The 19,393-nt window shown below is 46.0% G+C and overlaps 1 protein-coding gene across 1 annotated transcript in view; it reads left to right on the top strand.

Moving 5' to 3' along the window:
• Positions 1-8,735: 8,735 nt before the first annotated feature.
• Positions 8,736-19,393, top strand: part of ST8SIA5 (ST8 alpha-N-acetyl-neuraminide alpha-2,8-sialyltransferase 5) — an 88,458-nt gene continuing 77,800 nt past the window's right edge. The window contains 1 exon segment of the mRNA XM_017857850.1: positions 8,736-9,147. Within this exon segment, the coding sequence (XP_017713339.1) occupies positions 9,017-9,147 (131 nt within the window). The 5' untranslated portion in view covers positions 8,736-9,016.

Here is a 19,393-nt window from a genome sequence, read left to right as displayed (position 1 = left end):
AAATCCAAGGTTGCCAATAGGTTAATGAAGCCTGAATTCAGACAGCCAGTTAGTGGCAGAGCCAGACCTAGAATTCAGGTTTCTGACTTTGGGGCCTGTGCTCTTCCCACAATCCCAGGCTTCCTTAGCATTAGTTTCAGACCTGTATTAAGAAGATGAGATAGTGAGACTCCGAACAGGTGAGTCTTGGTGGGCAGAGAGTGTAGGGGGCGGATCCTGGTCTGGGCTTCATTGGGGAGAGTCATGGTCAGCAGACAATCCTGGGTACTTGGACTAGTCAAGTGTTGAGGTGAGGAAAGGGAGACCACTGAAGATGCCTGACCAAATTAACAAATTTGTTGAGACTCAACATTTGTGAAATTTCATCTATCTAATGTCATAGTAATAATGCTGTTTACCTTAGGACTGCATAGCTTCACAGTTTTCAAAATGCCCCTACATTTTTACTTTGACCCTCACAAACTCCTACTTTGAGGGATAGGTATTATTTTTCCAGTTTACAGGTGAGAAAACCAGTGCATTAGGGAAGGTAAGTGTCTTTCCTGAGCTCACAGAGTTGTGACATAAAGCATGTCTGCTCCTGACACCCCATTCTGAGCTCTTTCCCCCATCCTACAGCACCTCTCACATTCTAGGACATTGCCAGCCACTTTCTCCAGCCTTCTCACCTCCTTGCAGGTGAACACCAAGGTATTTAGGCAACAAACATAATCTGTTTTCACACTTGTAAGTTGGCTGACCTGTTGCCTGGCTTCTTGCTTTTCCTATGAGCTTCACGATTGTAGTCATAGGTGCTAGCACCAGTAAAAGAGAGAGAGAGAAAGTGTGTGTGTGTGTGTGTGTGTGTGTGTGTGTGTGTGTGTGTGTGTGAGGGATGGGCAGGAGACTGCCACAATTCTGCATATGGTTCCAAAAAAACATTTCTGGGATGTTGGAGGAGGACATGTCACCATCCTCTTGTTTTTCTGCCATCAGCACTACTCCTAATCACAGCAACCGTGTTCCATTGAAAGGAGGAAAGGGGAAAATAAGTAGAAGAAAGTGCCGTTCTGGATCATAGAGGACATGCGGGTTGACTCCAACATCCATTGCATCTCCGTCCAGTAGCAGCACTATGGTTCTGGACTTGACCCCAGCTCCTGGGGAGGGCTCTTAGCCAACTAAGCCAACTATGATGCTATCATCCCCTTGTCAGTGATTGGTTCAGGAACCGAGGCATAAGCCAACCACTGCATGGCATCCCTCTGGTGATTATTATTGGTCTCAGGCTGGAAGAGAATCTTCCCTCCCCTCCTCTCCCCTCCCCTCTGCTCTCTTCTCTCTCTTCTCTCCTGCTATTGTCCCAGTTATAGCTGGCCCTTATACCCTGACCATGAGGACAGCTCCTCTTAGGTAGAAGCCTATATTGTAGATGGTAGAGCAAAGGAAGGAAAGAAGCTGGGGTCATAGGATACTGATCAGTCAATTGTGGAACCCACCTCTCCTCTAGATTTCCTGATATGTGAGATAATAAATGTCTCTATGGTTCCCGTTACTTTTGTGAAAAGACCTTAACTGACACGCTGACTTTTAGGACATAAGAATTTATTGTCTTCATAAGTGGAGGTGAAATCTCACCAAGCAACCCATATATTTGTTCAGTTGTCCATGGTGACCCGGGACGTGTATTTATGAGACTGCCAGTCAAAGTTAGAGTAGAGTGTATGCATAGAAAGGTCATCCTGTGATCTCCAGGTTCACTTCAAGGATAAATAAAACTGTGCTAACATGTTGATGGTGGATAATAGATTAACATGTTATTTATTAGGCCTTTGTAAATATGACATCTAAACATGGAATGCCTTTTATGGTGACTCTTCAGGGCAATGAGGTGGGACTTCTTGCACGGGCTCTGCATATCACAAAATGTGGAGCAGGAGTTAGCAAGCCTGTGGAGCAACTCTGGCCATTCACATTCATTCTCAATTGACTATGTTTTCACACTACAGTGGTAGAGTTGGGAGTTGCAACAGAACCTGTCTGGGCCACAAAGTTTATGATATTTCTCATCTGGCTCTTTCAGAAAAAGTTGGCTAGTTTCTGGCATTCACCACGGTCTACTTGGCCTGTAAGTGATGGCAATCCAGGCAAACTCACAGCACAGCAAGACTAGGCTGTTACATTGGTAACTACACTTGTGGACAATGATCTCTTTTCAGGGCTTTCAGGCAGTATACATCAATCTTGTTGTAGCTATTCTTGTAGTTCATATATAAATATTGACATATTAATAGAGGGCAAGACATTTTCTATAAAACAAATCATATTTACATTTATTTCTGTTATAAAATCAGATATGTATTATTTCAGAAAATCATTCTACACTAGATTGCGTTAAAAACGTTTGAGGATGTGGTTAAGGTGATGGCTACTTATATAATTCTTTACAGTGCTCTGAGTGCAGTTCTAACAGGACACCACCTTTATTACAGTCAGAGAGGATGCTTCAGGTTAAATTTCTCCCATCAGGAACACTAGTATTTAAGAGAAAGCTATCAAAGCCTTTCCCAAGAGCAGAGGTTCCAAAAGGGAGGGGAAGAGAGTGTTATTATACCAGGAACCTATGGAGCAGAGGAGGCTGCAGAGTAACAAAAGGGTATATGTACCAAAAACAAACTCTGCTAACTGCACAGTTTTGCAGTGGACCGGCCTCAACCAAGCTTAACCTGTTTCCATGCATCTCAGGTGAATTGAATGATGAAGCACTTAATATGGTGACAGCTTCTATAAAGCAGTAATCATGTTTCTCTACTCTTTTCCTGCTACCCTGGAAGGAGGTAGAGAACTAATTCTCAAGTTGGTACAATAATGTGAGCTCAATAGTAGGGGTGCCTGCCAATGAGGTATGTGGTGGGAAGGGGAGGCCAAGGGAAGGGGTCTGGTCTAATCAGGGAAAACAAAAACAAGCCGGCATCTCCATGCCTTTTCAGTCTTTGCACCTTCAAACTGTGCTCCACTAGCCTGCAGCTTGATTATCTAAAATGCAAATCTGATATCATTCCCCTACTTAAAATCTTGCAATGGTTTCATGGATAAAATCCCAACTCTCTGTGCTCTGTCTCCCACTCACCCACCTAGCCTAATCTCTCCAACTGTGTTGAGCCGACTGTACCCCATCACCCACTGCCAGCCTCCACCTACAGTACCTCGTCCCACCTTCTTTACCTGGCTGAACGTCCTCACCCATCACAATTCAGGTCAAACACTACCTCCTCTGGAAACCTTCCTTGCCATTCTGCCTCCTGCCTACTGCCCTCTCGGTCACTATCAATTTGGGTTAGACAGATCTTTATCCTACTATAGGGCACTGTCTGTCTTCCTCATGGGAATTTAAACTCCTTTCTAGGCACAGACTGTGTTCTCGTTTCCCTAGCGAGTCACACAATGTCTAGACATAGTGTCCATTCTAGCCATGTCTATCCAATGTATGGAGCTTTTAGGATTTAGGATGGTGGTTAAATGACACATACTTTGCTGTGGTCATGGTGTTAGGATTTGAAACATCCCTTGGTGCTTCAGAAGTAGATGATCACAGTGGAACACTCATCCCTTTTCTCTTCTCAGGTACCCAAGGAACATTAAACATTTTTAAGCAGCTGTATTTATAGGGCATTCCTTTGAAAGCCTCAGCATTATACAGACCACCAACAAAACACGTCTAGGGGCCTGCACTGGCTTGGAAATTAAAAAATATATTTTCTTAGCTGAATTCATCAAAGGGCAGAACCTGACACAAGTGTTTCTACCCCACAGCCTGGCCTTTAAGGTAAGAAAAGGAGATTCTAGGTCCATTGTGTCCAGCATGTCATCTGAAAGTGACCTGATTCCAGTGATGCTGTTTCTGGCTAGTACAGGAACATACTGTAGGAGTGTGACGTGCCTGAGGTGCAACAGAATCTTTCTGTATTATGATGCATCAGGTGGCTTATGGATTAATAATAATAATATCTCTACCCTTTGAAACAAACTGGAACAAATGCAAGAGAAGAATATCTGGGAGTGATGCTGAGACAGCAGGAGGATGCTTCTCAGCTTGGAGATATGAAGGCTGAAAGGTGGCTTCATCTCCAGGTTCAAGATTATAAATGATTTTTCATAAATTATATTGGATACAATTTGTACTTCATAAGGGGACAGAACGAGGGGTTTAAATCATTGTTCTGTTATATAATTTATTATAAACAAGACTGATGAAGTAGAGTCTTGTGTCTGCAGTTGACCATGTAATGGCAAAACCCTGGCTCTCTGATTACAAGGTTATAACTGGGGCATTTCTGCACACCTGGCAGCAAGATACCCTCATCAGAGAAAAAGTGTCCCAGAGCCAGGAATCAGCCTCTTGAAGGCCTGGCTTGTTAACATAAATGTAAAGAGGCACAAAAACAGCATGTACTTATCACATACTCCTCGAACACATGGGTGAAATGTCACTTACATAATCTGACAGGTTGCAGTTGTGCTGTATGATATAAAAAGTGGCTTTTTAAAACTGGTAGAAACCTCTAACTTTTGAAAAGTCTTTCCATTTTATATTTCAGACAATGCTCCCAGCATGAGTAATGCCCATCAGTTATCAGTAATTTAGCAGATGGTGCCAGTGTTGACATTTGTTCTGGCTTAATTGTGCATGAGTGTGTGTTTTAAACAATGATGCAGCTGTCCCCATTCCTGGCAATTAGAATATAAAAATGGTGTTCACTGAATCTGGCATAGTGATCATTTATCCATGTGTTTACTCTTTTGTTTGCAAGGCCTTCTGAGTGTTTGCTGCAATTCTACAATCAGAATATAAATTTGGCTTAAAATGGAACCTAGCTCCATACTGATAGGAACAAAAGGGACTTCAGATCTTCATGTTTTGAGATCTTAGGCCTCCAGCTCCACTACAGATGCTTGTGAAGTGTTTGTGTGTGTGTTAAAGATACCTCTGATATGAAGATAGAATTAAAATGCCTTTAGGATTAGAAGACCAGTGTCAGCAGAGACCACTGGCCTATTGCTGATCATGTGCAGAGGATCAAGTGACCAAAATCTATTGTACATAGAGTCTTGCTGCACAGTTCCAGCCATTCCGAATGCCAGCATCAATCTCATTCACTGCTAATTCATGCAGGAGACCTAACTGTTGTTATCCTTCAACTATCTTGACTCTTGGCTGGGTGGGCTTTTTGCTATTAGGTTAGCCAGTTAGTTTTAGTGTGGGGACAAATTCCTTGTTAGGTCATGGCAAATCTGCATAAAATATCTATTAAAAATAATTTATCTTCTGGAAAAACTTTGGCAGTAATTGCTAAAGCTGAACATATGTACACTCTCTGACCTTGCAATTTTACTTCTAGAAGTAGATACCAGCAGATATGCATGCATGTTTTCACCCAAAAAACCATGCACCTGAAGGCTGATGGCAGCAACTACCCAGATGTCCATCAGCTGTAGAATGGATAAGTTGTGCCACAGTCATTTGATGGCATACTATATAGCAATAAGATTGAACAAACTATAACTGCACACAAACGTATTAGTTTTATATTGCACTGAAACATTTTACCACAAACTTAACAGCTTAAAGCAACACACACTTACAGGCTCACAGTTGTATAGGTCTTAAATCTGGGCACAGCATAGCTGGGTTCTCTGCTGAGGGTCCCAACAGCTGAAATCAAGGTGTAGGTGGCTGGAGCTTAGAATCCTCCTTGAAGTGTATTCAGGTTGTTAGCAGAAGTCAGTGTCTGCTTCGTGATTGGAGGACTGAGGTCCCCATTTCCTTGCTAGCTGTCAACCAGGAGCCAGTCGCAGCTCCTAGAGGCTGTCTGCATCCTTTGCCTTGTGGACCCCTTCTGTCTTTGAAGGAGAGAGCAAAGAATTTCCTTCGTATCAGCCACTCTCGTGATTCAAATCTCTTTCACCAGAAAGAGCACAGTTCCTTGTAAGGGCTCCATATGGCCATGCCCACTGAGGACAATTTCCTGATATTACAGCCAACTGATTTAGGTCAATTACATCTGCAAATTCCCTTCACAGCAGTGTCTAGATCAATACCTAGGGGAATGTGTGTACAAGAAGGGGTGAGGAATCTTGGGGGACATCTTGTAATTCTGCCCACCACATGCAACAACATAGATAAATCTCATAGTAACGTTAAGCAAAAGAAGGCAGACACAAAATAGTATATAATGTATAATTGTATTTATATAAAACACAAGAATAGGAAGCACTGATCTTTGGGGTTAGGAGTCAGAACAGTGGTTACTCTTGAGTACACAGTAACCGAAAAGGAACATGAGGGGATTCCTGGAGGCTGATAATTGATCTGTGTGCTGGTTACAGGGGTATGTTCAGCTTGTGAAAACCCATTGAGCTGAACATTTATGATTTGTGTACTTTTCTGTAAATGCATTATATTGCAATTAAAAAGTTCTTAGGATAATTTGGATTCATTACTTGAAAATAGATTTGTTTTGTTTTTCCAAGAAAGCATGCACTCAAAGACAGGCATCAGAGCGAGCACCTGATGGGGTGGAGAATAAGTAGGAATACAAAGGAAATGACAGTGCCTTGCCTGGAGTGGAGATGACAGTACCCCTCAAACTCTACACTTGAGCACCAAGTAGAGAAAAATTAGTACTGTCAACTTGGAGCCTGTGTGTAGGACCTACCTCATAATTTGGCCCAGTGCAAAGTGAAATGCAAACCCCCTTGTTCAAAATTGGAAGACAGCAAGAGTGGAGCATTCAGTCAAAATCAATGGTGGTGGTAGGGACAAATGAACAAGTCCCACTCCCAAGAAACCAGCCTGCCTGTGTGTGTGGGAGAAAGCCTCATCTCAGAATCCCAAGACTTGTTGCTAGGTGAGTTACTTTGGGCAAGTATTGCTTTAGCCCCTTCAGCTGTAAAATTGGTTAGCCAGGGGCTAGGAGGTGAAAATTCATTAATGCATGCAAGTGAAGCACGTTTTTATGTGCCAGAAAGCAAACAAATACAGGAATTATTATAATAATGGGGCCCTCTAAATGTTGGAGTTTTTCTTTAATTGGTTAAAAAGCCTACCTGTGATCTTGCAGAGAAATACAGAAACTCTTCATGGATAGCACAGGGGCCACTTCTGCCTTATGAACTAACACAAATCCCGAATTCTTGGTGGTAGCCTTATCATGAGATTTTACTGTGCATTCCTTGATCTTACCAGTTCAAAGAAGAAACTACTAAATGCCAAGGTCTAGAGGGTATTGGAGTCTGGGCACTTCCCCCATCGAAGTTCTTGTGCTGAGGTTTGAGTTTCCGTCAGGTTCCCGGTTGAATCCCTGATCTGACTCTAGAACCTCCCGGAGTGCCTGCTGGAGCCTGGGAAGAGGCACCCTAGAATCTTCCAACCCGCCTCAGTGGCGAGCGCTGCGGGCACGCGACTCCCAGCGCTTGGAGCCTCTGCGGTGTCAGGATGCCAGGACTGTCGCCTGGCCGGGTTGGGGGGTGGGGACGGTATTTCAGGCTAAGAATTTCTGAAGAGGCACGACGTTCTCATTGCGTTTCTGTGACTATTCTTCCTGACTTGCATTCTGAAGCACGAATCTTTCCGGATGTAGTAACTGACTTCCTAAAGCTTTGGGGGGACTGTGGTCCCCGAAGGCTGCCGGCTGCCTGACCTAAGATTTACGAGTGGTTTCGAGGATGAGACAAGGTCCCAGTGTCTCGGTGACAACAGGGTCTTTGACGAACGGCCGCCGAGTTGCGGCTGGGGAGGGGGAAGAGGCCTGTGGCGGGGTCGGGCAGCCCCTGAATTTCTTCCCTGCAGGAGCTGGGCGCCGGGGGGCGGGCAGGTAGCCCCGCAGGCCATCAGCATGCAGGAGCGGCGCGCGCCGTCCTTGAAGGGCTGCCCGGCTGACCTTGCTCCGCTTTCTCCGGAGAAATCGCTAGACGAGCGCGAGGACGCGGCCACGGCGGTGACTCAGTGCCCTGCGCGCCGCACGCAAATGCTCCCTTCCATCAAGTCCAGCTCCGCAGAGGCTGTTTCCTCTTCCTGCCCTCCTTTTTTTTTTTTTTTTTTTTTTTTGAGGCGGAGTCTCGCTCTGTCGCCCAGGCTGGAGTGCAGTGGCGCGACCCGGCTCACTGCAACCTCCGTCCCCCGGTTCAAGCGATTCTTCTGCCTCAGCCTCCGCAGTAGCTGGGACTACAGGCGCGTGCCACCACGCCCGGCTAATTTTGTTTTTTGTATTTTTAGTAGAGACGGGGTTTCGCCATTTGGCCAGGCTGGTCTCGAACTCCTGACCTTGTGATCCGCCCGCCTCGGCCTCCCAAAGTGCTGGGATTACGGGAGTGAGCCGCCGCCCAGCCCCAGGCCTCTTTTTAATTCCAAGATTCAAACCCGGCGTTTTCCGCTCCGCCCCTCCCCCTCCCCACGGCCCGCCTATCATTAGCCAGACTGCACGGGTGTTTTGTACCCTCCCTCCCCCGTCCCTATCGGCAGAACCGAAGGCCAACCTTCGCGATCCCTCGCTGCGGGCCCGGGGATCAGACGTGGCCCGCCCCTGGCAGGGCACCGCGCGCTGGGCAACCGCGATCCGGAGCCGGACTGGAGCGGGCGGTGCGCGGTGCGCTAGGGCGCACAGGGGACGGAGCCCGGGCCCCGCTCCCCATTGGCCACCACCTCGGCGGGAGGGGCCGCCTCCGGCTTGTGGCACCTGGAGTCGCCCCTCCGCGGGGAAATCGGCAGCTGCCAGGCACGGGCCCCTGGAGGTAAAGGTACCCGGGGGTGGGGAAGGCTCCGGGCCGCGGCAGAGCTCCCTGCCAGTGGCCCTGTCCTGTCTGCCGCCCCAGCGCCTGCGAAGCTTGGATGTCCCCAGGTCCGGCCGCGCCAGCCAGAAACTTTGCCTGACCGCACCGTGAGGCGCCACGTCGGCCGCGCGCCCTCCGGGGCCCCGGGACCCCGCGAGTCATTGCCTGGCCGCCCCATACCCCGCGCCCGCGGCGCCGGGTCGCCAGGATGCGCTACGCGGACCCCTCGGCCAACCGGGATTTGTTGGGGAACCGAACTTTGCTCTTCATCTTCATCTGCGCCTTCGCCTTGGTGACCTTGCTGCAACAGATCCTGTATGGCAGGAACTACATTAAGAGGTAAGAAAGTCCGTGAGAGGGCGGGATGCACGGAGCCGGCCGACGAGCCCCCGGGTGCCAGTGGCAGCGGCAGCTTCCGTCACAGCGCCCCGGGGTAAGTGACCGTGGGGTCCGCTCCTAGCCCCGAGCATGGCCGCTTAAGCTTGGGTCACCGCGTTTCCAAGAGCATCCTTGCTCCCAGCTCCCTGCCCAGCGCTAGCTGGAGGGCCCAGGCAACTTTTTGCCACTATGAAAAATGAAGGACAGGATAGAATTCCAGGCAACCAGGCTGACGATAAATCCATTTAATACCGGAGAGACCGCATGGATCAGAGCGGTGTCCTCCAAACCCACAGTTCTATGGCCATTTGTTTGGACTCCGGGGTCGGAGGGCTCAAAATTGTATAGATTATTTATTTATTTATTTATTTATTTATTTATTACCTCTCGAGTCCTGAACTTTCGTAAGGACCCTTGGGAAAAAAAAGCATTTTCCCCTCCAGGAGCTTCGGGTTAGGTGGGGGTGGTAGTGGGCTGTGGCGATGCGACAGGGATAGTGATAATGAAGTCTTATAATCCCATAGCCACTGGATCTGTGAAACTCAACAACGTGATTCCTTCTGAAACAGATGGCTTTTTTTTTTTTTTTTTCCTCATCCTCAGCGCAAAAGGTCAGAGCTGCAGTAGAAGTTAACCCCTCGTTGGGCTCTCCCCCTACTCCACCCGAATCCACAGTTAAACTCCAAGAGAAAGAGCAGCAGGAGGTGTTACTCAGAAATTCAATTCGGGCACAGCCTCAGTCTCTCTGTTTGCAGAAGATACACTGAAATGCCAGCCACTTCCTTCTGCCGGCTCTTCTGGCTTAAGGGAAACACTTGGGGTTTCTCTGCCTGGTTTGGGGGATTAGGGGAGGTTCCTGCTCTAGGATACACCCATATCAGAGCCTCTCTTAGAAAGAGCGCTCTCTCCCAGCTGCTGGGGTGTTTTTTTCTTTGCTGCTAGTGCCTCCCTACTCACACCGCCCATCCCCCAGGTTGATAGGAAAATAAATGTCTCTCTAGCTAAGTAAGCATCCCACCTTCTTCTCTAAACTTCCCCATAACAAAACAGCCCTCTTCTCATTCTTTGGGTTCTACATCAGGTATGGGTGCTCCCAATCTGGGCTGCCCATGAGGATGGGCAGGTGAGGATCGCTGCTGGGTGTGGCTCTACAGTGGAAAAGCTGGGCACTTAAGCTGTTTCCCCTCCTTGTAACTCCCCCAGAGCTGGGGGGTAATGAGGCACCTTTTTCTGAACATTTGTTTAAGGCCAGTCGCTGCTCCAAACCTTCCCAGGGAGCGTTCCCTGGTTGGTGGCAGCTCCTGAGTGCTGTCTGGCACTGGTGGCTTTAAAGGCCATCTTCGGAGCCTCCTGGCTTCTTGGATCTGATTGGGCCTGCCTCTTCTTTCGGTTACTGCTGCCCCTGAGATGATCCTGTGCAAGGACAACTGGGTCCCCCACGGCTTGCTGCAGCCCTGCAGGCCGATTGCCTGCTGCCATCTTGGCCCTTGCTCTTCAGCAGGGCAGCTCTGGATTCCTGCCCCCTGCGGGCACCTCCCCAAAGTTGCTGGGGCTGCTGGGATTCCTTCTGCCCTGTCAACGGGGGGAAAGTATAACCGCCTATGGCAATGCCAACCAAACTACTACCTGCTTGCTCTGGCAAGTCCTCCCCAGTCTTGGGTGGGTGGGCTAGCTGCCAGGAGTTCAGCAGGCACACAAGGTGCTTCCCTTCCTCCCTCACAGAGACCCTGATCCCCTAAATTTCATAGATGCTATCTTGCAGGCCTCATTCTAGAGACTCAACCCAGTCAACCAAGCAAAACCTGTATAGGCCTGATCCTGGAAGCGTGCCTGTAGATAAGGGTCTGTAAAGAAGGAGATAATGTGGTCTTGGTGCTCAGAGGACTCGAAGTCTATTTGGGGCAACAAAATAGCCACAAATGAAATAGAAAGTGAATGTTAAACTGTCTGAGAAGAGAGGCACTGATAGGCTGGAGAAGTTAGGCAAGACTGTGCCCAGAGGAAGTTGAACTTGAGTGGGCCTTGAAGGAAGGGTAAGATTTGAGGGTGGGGGCAGGGGGCATGCACATCCAAAAAGTGGGCAGGAGCAAAGATGCAGAGATGCAAGTGTGTCACACTTTCCTCCCGTCTCTCCCACACCTGGCCCTACCTACACTGCAGAACTTGACTTAATCATTGATTAGTCCTGATCTTGAATTGGGTGTGGCTGCCACATCAGTGTCACCCCTAGCACCTGCTCACCTATCTTCTTTCCTCCATATATCATGATTGTAATGAGCTGGCCTGATGTGATTATCAGCAGCCTGTCTCCTGTCTACAAACACTTAACCAGTGTTCGTCAAGCAGAGGATCTGGGAGGGCCTGAATCAGAACCAACTGGAGGACCACTGAAATGCAGACTCCTGAGCCCCTGAATCTGACTGTCTAGGGGAGGGATCTACTAACCTGCCTTTGTAGCAAGCTCCCCAGGCAATCTGCAAGCTGCAACAAGCTCCTCCTGCTGCTCTAGACCAGTGGTTCTCAATCCCCTATTCTCCACAGCAGTGTTTGGAGACTTCTGTGGTGTTCACACTGGGGAGAGGAGAGTGCTGCTGCATGCACTGGGACGAGACCAAAGGTGTTGTAAAGATCCTATAATGCATAGTTTGCCGCCCACAACAAAGAATTTTCCAGCCCCAAACCTCAGTACTAGCTGAGGTTGAGAAACTCTGCTCCAGACCAAAAGTTCCATGAGGTGGGGATTTGCTCTTTTTTTTGTTTTTGTTTTTGAGACGGAGTTTCTCTGTGTCACCCAGGCTGGAGTGCAGTGATTTCGGCTTACTGCAAGCTCCGCCTCTCTAGTTCACGCCATTCTCCTGCCTCAGTCTTGCGGGTAGCTGGGACTACAGGCGCCTGCCACCACGCCCGGCTAATTTATTTGTATTTTTTTAGTAGAGACAGGGTTTCATCTTGTTAGCCAGGATGGTCTGGATTTCCTGACCTCGTGATCCACCCGCCTCGGCCTCCCAAAGTGCTGGGATTACAGGCGTGAGCCACCGCGCCCGGCGAATTTGCTCTGTTTTGTTCCCAGCTGCACTGTGAACACCAAATGTGTCCAGCACATAAGAAGTTCTCAATAAATATTGGATAATGAATAAATAATTGAAGGTAGGACTATGTGTGTGTACACAGGGATTGTAACTGGAAGAGACACAATGAAGAAATGGATACAACTGATGTGAGGGAAGGAAGGGACGAAGGGGGCAGATGTAACAGTGGGTCACTAGCCTCAGCAAAGTGTTTTGAAGATTGAGAAGAACAATTTGCATTTGGTTCATTGGGCCATTGGGAGCAGTGTTTGGCCCTCGAGTAGGGTAATGGCAGGATAAAAGTCCCTAGGAAGGACATTAGCTGGGCCTTCCACAGGAAGAGTTAAAGAGGTGGAAAGGCTGGGAGGTACTGTCATAGCCCATTGAAAGGGAGAAGAACTTGTTGCAGGGAGCAGGTCCACTTCAGAGGCAGGGGATTCCTGAAGGCTGCCATTGTTTGCTTCTGTGCTGAGCTGGTGCAATGCCACCTCACAAAGAGTTCAGGGATACAGCAATGGCAGGCTCTTTCAGGGAGAATTCAGTGACAGCCCACAGCAAATGGCAGTGGGGCTGTGAGTCGATGTGTGCTTACTTCTTTGGACCCTGGGCGCTCCCTGTGCTCTGCAACCAGAGCTTTTGGGAGGACCCTACTGAGAGCAGTCAGAACTCTGGGGGGCCATTTGCAGCACCTACCTTGGTCAGGAAGGGAGAAGGCGGGGCAGTGCAGGTGGCTTAGTGGGCTCAGTGTCTCTAATGGAGAAAACATGCACTATGTGAATGAGGAGAAAAAGACAAGAAACAAAGTTGTGAACATTCCTCTTGATGCTCTTGGGTTCTCCATGTCTGTTTTTGATTGATTGAACAAATACTTCATGCAGATTTACTCTTTACGTGCTGAGGATACAACGGTGTGCAAGTCAGGCACAGTCCTGGGTCTCCAAGGAGCCCATGGCATTGGGAAGACAGAAGGGCATGCAACTGATACATGAGCCATGCCTAGAGGAATGGATGAGGGCCTCTAAAAACAAGGAAGAGGGAACCAGAGCAAATCACTGTGTTTCAAGGTACATGGAGGCATTTGAAGGGGTCTTCAAGAAAGGGGAGTGATCCACAGGCACAGGCAGAGGTGAAAGGAAGGGGAATGAAATCGAGTTTGAGCAAGGATTGACAAGTGCTGGCAAGAGTTGAGTGAATCTGCATGACTCAGGGGTTAGAGCTATATTGCTGGGGGCAGAGTGAGGCAGGCAGGGCCCAATTCCTGAGAAGAAAGTAGGGACCCTGTGAGGAGGACATGTCTCGGGGAGGGAGCGGGGAGGGTGACAGCTGTGGGTCTGGATCCTCGTGCGTGGAGCTACCCAGAACTGTGCAGGGAAGAGCCAGACTCGTAATGTAGATTTAGAGTCACCAACCACTGATATCAGTGTTTTTCAAACTTTTATGATTGGAAAGCACAGTATGGTATATGTTATAGCCGGGGACCTTGAACACAGCTATGTACACACTCAACTGAAACATTTTGTGAAACAACACTTGGCCTTATTACAAGAAATGCACTCTAATATTTTCTATTTTACTTCATTTAAAAAATCCATTCGCCATGTGCGGTGGCTCACGCCTGTAATCCCAGCACTTTGAGAGGACTAGGTGGGTGGATCACGAGGTCAGGAGTTTGAGGCCAGCCTGACCAATATGGTGAAACCCTATCTCTACTAAAAATACAAAAATTAGCTGGGTGTGGTGGCACGCACCTGTAATCCCAGCTACTCAGGAGGTGAGGCACAAGAATCATTTGAAACTGGGAGGCGGAGGTTGCATTGAGCCAAGATGGCACCATTGCACTCTAGCCTGGGCGACAGAGCGAGACTCCGTCTCAAAAAAATAAATAAATAAAATAAAATAAATTAAATAAATCCATTCTATTTCATTAAAAAATACAATGGAATATTGGCCTTAAAAAGAAAGGAAGTTCTGAAATGTGCTACAACATGGATGAACACAACCATTTCACTTGTGTTAAGTGAAATAAGCCAGACACAAAAGGACAAATACTCTATGATTCCAATTATATGAGAGACCTAGAGTAGTCAAATTCATAAAGACAGAAAGTAGAATGGCGGTTCCTGGGGTCTGGGGTCTGGGTGTGGAATGGGGAGTCATCTTTTAATGGGTATGGAGTTTCAGTTTGGAAAGATGAGAAAGTGTTGGAGATGGATGGCGGTGATGGTAGCACAGCAAGGTGAATGTACTTAATTACATTCAACTGTAGACTTAAAAATGGTTAAAATGGTAAATTTTGTTATTGTGTATTTTACAATCCATTGGGTTGAAACCCTTAATCAGAAAAATACTGGTGTGAGCACTGGGATTGAATGAGTCACCAAAGACAGAGCAGAGTGGAAAATGACAATGGGTCTGGGTGCAAAGGAGAGCCTTGAAGGATGTCTGCACCTATAAGGGGTCAAGAGAGGACAGCTGGCTCTGGAAACCGAGGCTGGAGAGAGGTGGAAGGGAACGAGGAGAGGGAGGTGTTAAGGAAACCAAGGGATGAGGGTGTCAGAGTGAGAGTGGCCAGCTGTGGCATGCTGGGAAGAGGGCTCGGGTGGGATAGGATTGAGGTGTCTGCTGGGTTGGCAGTAGAGGCAAAGACAGTTTGGGAGAGAAGAGTGGGGATAGGATCCTGTTTCAGTGGGCAGGGAGTGAGTGGGGAAAGAGAATGTAGAGACAGGGAGTGCAGATTACCCTTTCTAGGTGTCAATGCTGAGAACAGAAAGCGTTAAAAGAAAGATTTTCCACAATGAGGGGCATGGAAATTGTCTCCTCTTCTTTTAAGTACCGCACTGACCCCAATCCCCTTTGTTAGTGCTAAAATCTTCATATAAGCTCACAGCCCTAGAGTATTATGACTTCAGGTGTTTTTAATAAAGGGACAGTAAAGGGCAATGTTTATTTAATAGTAGAAAGAAAGGACATGGTAGATTTTAATAATCTGGTCTCAGTCCATCTTTTAAACTTAATCCCAGGAAAACCAGATAACCATGGGCCTTGAATGTCTTCCCGTGTCTTTCAGTGGAGTTTTATAATTCTCCATAAAAAGTTTGAATGTTTTCTGTTAGATTTATGTCTTAGTTTGTTTGGGCTTCTATAACAAATTACCATAGATTGGGTAGCTTAAGTAACAAATGTTTGTTTCTCACTGTTCAAGAGGCTGAAAGTTCAAGATCAAGGTGCTAGCATGGTTGGGTTCTGGTGAGGGCCCTCCCGCAGGTTGCACACTTCTTGTTTCCTCATGTGGGGATGAAAGAGAGGGAGCTAAGTCTCTGGCCTTGTCTTAGGTGGGCACCAATCCCATTCGCGACTGCTCCACTCTCTGACCTAATCATCCCCCCAAAACACCACCTCCAAATACCATTGCCTTGGGATTCGATTTCAACATAGGAATTTTGGGGGGACACAAACAATTATTTAGTCCATAACAATTCATGTCTAGCTACATAGTTTTTAACTATTTAAAAACTATATAAAGTGTTTGCTATTGTACAGATTATCTTTAAAAATGTTATATTTTCTAACCGTTTATAGCTGCTATATAGAAATAAATTTGATTTTTTGTGTATTAATTTTATAATCAGCAACTTTGATTATGCACATACTGATAATAGTTTGTCTGTAGATTATCTGGGGATTTCTATGTAGACATTTTTCTTTCTTTCATTACTACCATTACACCTTAATATATAGTTCTTGTTTTACTGTAGTGGCTAGGACCTTCAACATAATATTCAATAAAAGTGTCATAGTGAACATCCTCGTCTTAGTCCTCACCGTTTTCTTCTTTCTTTTTTTGACAGCTTTATTGAAATAAAATTTACCCACTTCAAGTGTACAGTTAAATGGCTTTTAATATATTCATACAGTTGCACATCTACCACCACAGTCAATTTTAGGACGTTTTTATTACTCTACAAAAGAAATCCTGTACCCCTTACCCATCACTTCCCAGACCCCCATCCCTCCTGGTCCTAGGAATGAAAAAACACACTAACCTGTTTTCTGTCTCTCTAGATTTTCCTGTTTTGAGCATTTAATATAAATGGAATCATATGCTACGTTGTCCTATATGATTGACATCTTGCACTAAGCAGAATGTTTTCAAGGTTCATCCATGTCATATCATGTATCAGTACTTCATTTATTCTTATTGCAGAATAATATTTCATTGTATGGATAGACTAAATTCTGTTTCTCTGTTCTTCAACTCATAGACATTTGAATTGTTTTCACCATTATGTTAAGTTGTTGTGTGGACATAGATTTTCATTTCTCTTGGGTTTATACCTGTGAGTAAAATATATGGTAACTCTGTGTTTGCCATTTGATGAACTGCCAGCGTTCTCTGAGGTGGCTGTATCATTTTACATTTTCTCCAGCATTGTATGAGGGTTCCAATTTCTCTACATCCATGGCAACACTTTTATTATCTTTTTTTGGATTATAGCCATCTCAGTGGTTTTGAGGTGATGTCTCACTGTGGTTTTGATTTTGCATTTCTCTGATGACTAATGATGTGGAGCATCTTTTTATGTGCTTATTAGCTATTTGTATATCTTCTTTGGAGAAATATCTATGTAGATTCTTTGCCTTTTTGTTTGTTTGTTTGTTTTTTGTTTTTTTAGAGTGAGTTTTGCCCAGGCTGGAGTGCAATGGCGTGATCTCAGCTCACTGCAACCTCTGCCTCCCGATTTCAAGTGATCCTCCCACCTCAGCCTCCTGAGTAGCTGGGATTACAGGCATGCACCACCATGCCTGGCTAATTTTTGTATTTTTAGTAGAGACAGGGTTTCACCATGTTGGCCAGGCTGGTCTTGAACTCCTAATCTCAGGTGATCTGCCCTTCCCGGCCTCCCAAAGTGCTGGGATTACAGGAATGAGCCACCACGCCCAGTCAGCCACCGTGCCCAGCCCTGTTGCCTATTTTTATTTTTATTTATTTATTTATAAATTATACTTTTAAGTTCTAGGGTACATGTGCACAACGTGCAGGTTTGTTACATAGGTATACGTGTGCCATGTTGGTGTGCTGCACCCATCAACTCATCATTTACTTTAGGTATTTCTCGTAATGCTATCCCTTCCCCAGCCCTACCAACCCCCCGACAGGTCCCGGTGTGTGATGGTCCCTGCCCTGTATCCAGGTGTTCTCACTGATCAATTCCCACCTATGAGTGAGAACATGTGGTGTTTGGTTTTCTGTCTTTGTGATAGTTTGCTTAGAATGATGGTTTCCAGCTTCATCCATGTCCCTGCAAAGGACGTGAATTCATCCTTTCTTATGGCTGCATAGTATTCTATGGTGTATATGTGCCACAATTTCTTAATCTAGTCTATCATTGATGGACATTTGGGTTGGTTCCAAGTCTTTGCTACTGTGAATAGTGCCACAATAAACATACGTGTGCATGTGTCTTTATAGTAGCATGATTTATAATCCTTTGGGTATATACCCAGTAATGGGATCTCTGGGTCAAATGGTATTTCTAGTTCTAGATCCTTGAGGAATCACCACACTGTCTTCCACAATGGTTGAACTAATTTACACTCCCACCAACAGTGTAAAAGTGTTCCTATTTCTCCACATCCTCTCCAGCATCTGTTGTTTCCTGACTTTTTAATGATCGCCATTCTAACTGGTGTGAGATGGTATCTCATTGTGGTTTTGATCCGGATTTCTTTTTTTTGTTGTTTGAGATGGAGTCTCACTGTGTCGCCCAGGCTGGAGAGCAGTGGCATGCTCTCAGCTCACTACAAGCTCCGCCTCCCAGGTTCATACCATTCTCCTGCCTCAGCCTCCCAAGTAGCTGGGACTACAGGCACCTGCCACCATGCCTGGCTAATTTTTTGTATTTTTAGTAGAGACAGGGTTTCACCATGTTAGCCAGGATGGTCTTGATCTCCTGACCTCGTGATCCGCCTGCGTCAGATTCCCAAAGTGCTGGGATTACAGGTGTGAGCCACCGCACCTGGCCCTTGATCTGGATTTCTCTGATGACTAGTGGTGATGAGCATTTTTTCATGTGCCTGTTGGCTGCATAAATGTCTTCTTTTGAGAAGTGTCTGTTCATATCCTTTGCCCACTTTTTGATTGGATTGTTTGTTTTTTTCTTGTAAATTTGTTTAAGTTCTTTGTGGATTCTGGATATTAGCCCTTTGTCAGATGGGTAGATTGCAAAAATTTTCTCCCATTCTGTAGGTTGCTAGTGCACTCTGATGGTAGTTTACTTTGCCGTGCAGAAGCTCTTTAGTTTAATTAGATTCCATTTGTCTATTTTGGCTTTTGTTGCCATTGCTTTTGGTGTTTTAGTCATGAAGTCCTTGCCCATGCCTATGTCCTGAATAGTATTGCCTAGGTTTTCTTCTAGGGGTTATATGGTTTTAGGCCTAACATTTAAGTCTTTAATCCATCTTGAATTAATTTTTGTATAAGGTGTAAGGAAGGGATCCAGTTTCAGTTTCCTACATATGCCTAGCCAGTTTTCCCAGCACCATTTATTAAATAGGGAATCCTTTCCCGATTTCTTGTTTTTGTCAGGTTTGTCAAAGATTAGATGGTTGTAGATGTGTGGTGTTATTTCTGAGGCCTCTGTTCTGTTCCGTTGGTTTATATATCTGTTTTGGTACCATGCTGTTTTGGTTACTGTAGCCTTGTAGTATAGTTCGAAGTCAGGTAGCATAGTTCCTCCAGCTTTGTTCTTTTGTCTTAGGATTGTCTTGGCAATGCAGGCTCTTTTTTGGTTCCATATGAACTTTAAAGTCGTTTTTTCCAATTCTGTGAAGGAAGTTGTTGGTAGCTTGATGGAGATGGCATTGAATCTATAAATTACTTTGGACAGTATGGCCATTTTCACTATATTGATTCTTCCTATCCATGAGCATGGAATGTTCTTCCATTTGTCTGTGTCTTTTTTTATTTCGTTGAACGGTGGTTTGTAGTTCCCCTTGAAGAGGTCCTTCACATCCCTTGTAAGTTGGATTCCTAGGTATTTTATTCTCTTTGAAGCAATCTTGAATGGGAGTTCATTCGTGATTTGGCTCTCTGTTTGTCTGTTATTGGTGTATAAGAATGCCTGTGATTTTTGCCCATT

The sequence above is a fragment of the Rhinopithecus bieti genome, unplaced genomic scaffold (genome assembly GCF_001698545.2).
Source record: "Rhinopithecus bieti isolate Rb0 unplaced genomic scaffold, ASM169854v2 scaffold_42084, whole genome shotgun sequence".
Lineage (NCBI taxonomy): Eukaryota > Metazoa > Chordata > Mammalia > Primates > Cercopithecidae > Rhinopithecus > Rhinopithecus bieti.
Note: the sequence above shows the minus strand (reverse complement) of the source record. Positions and strands in the feature narration are given on the sequence as shown.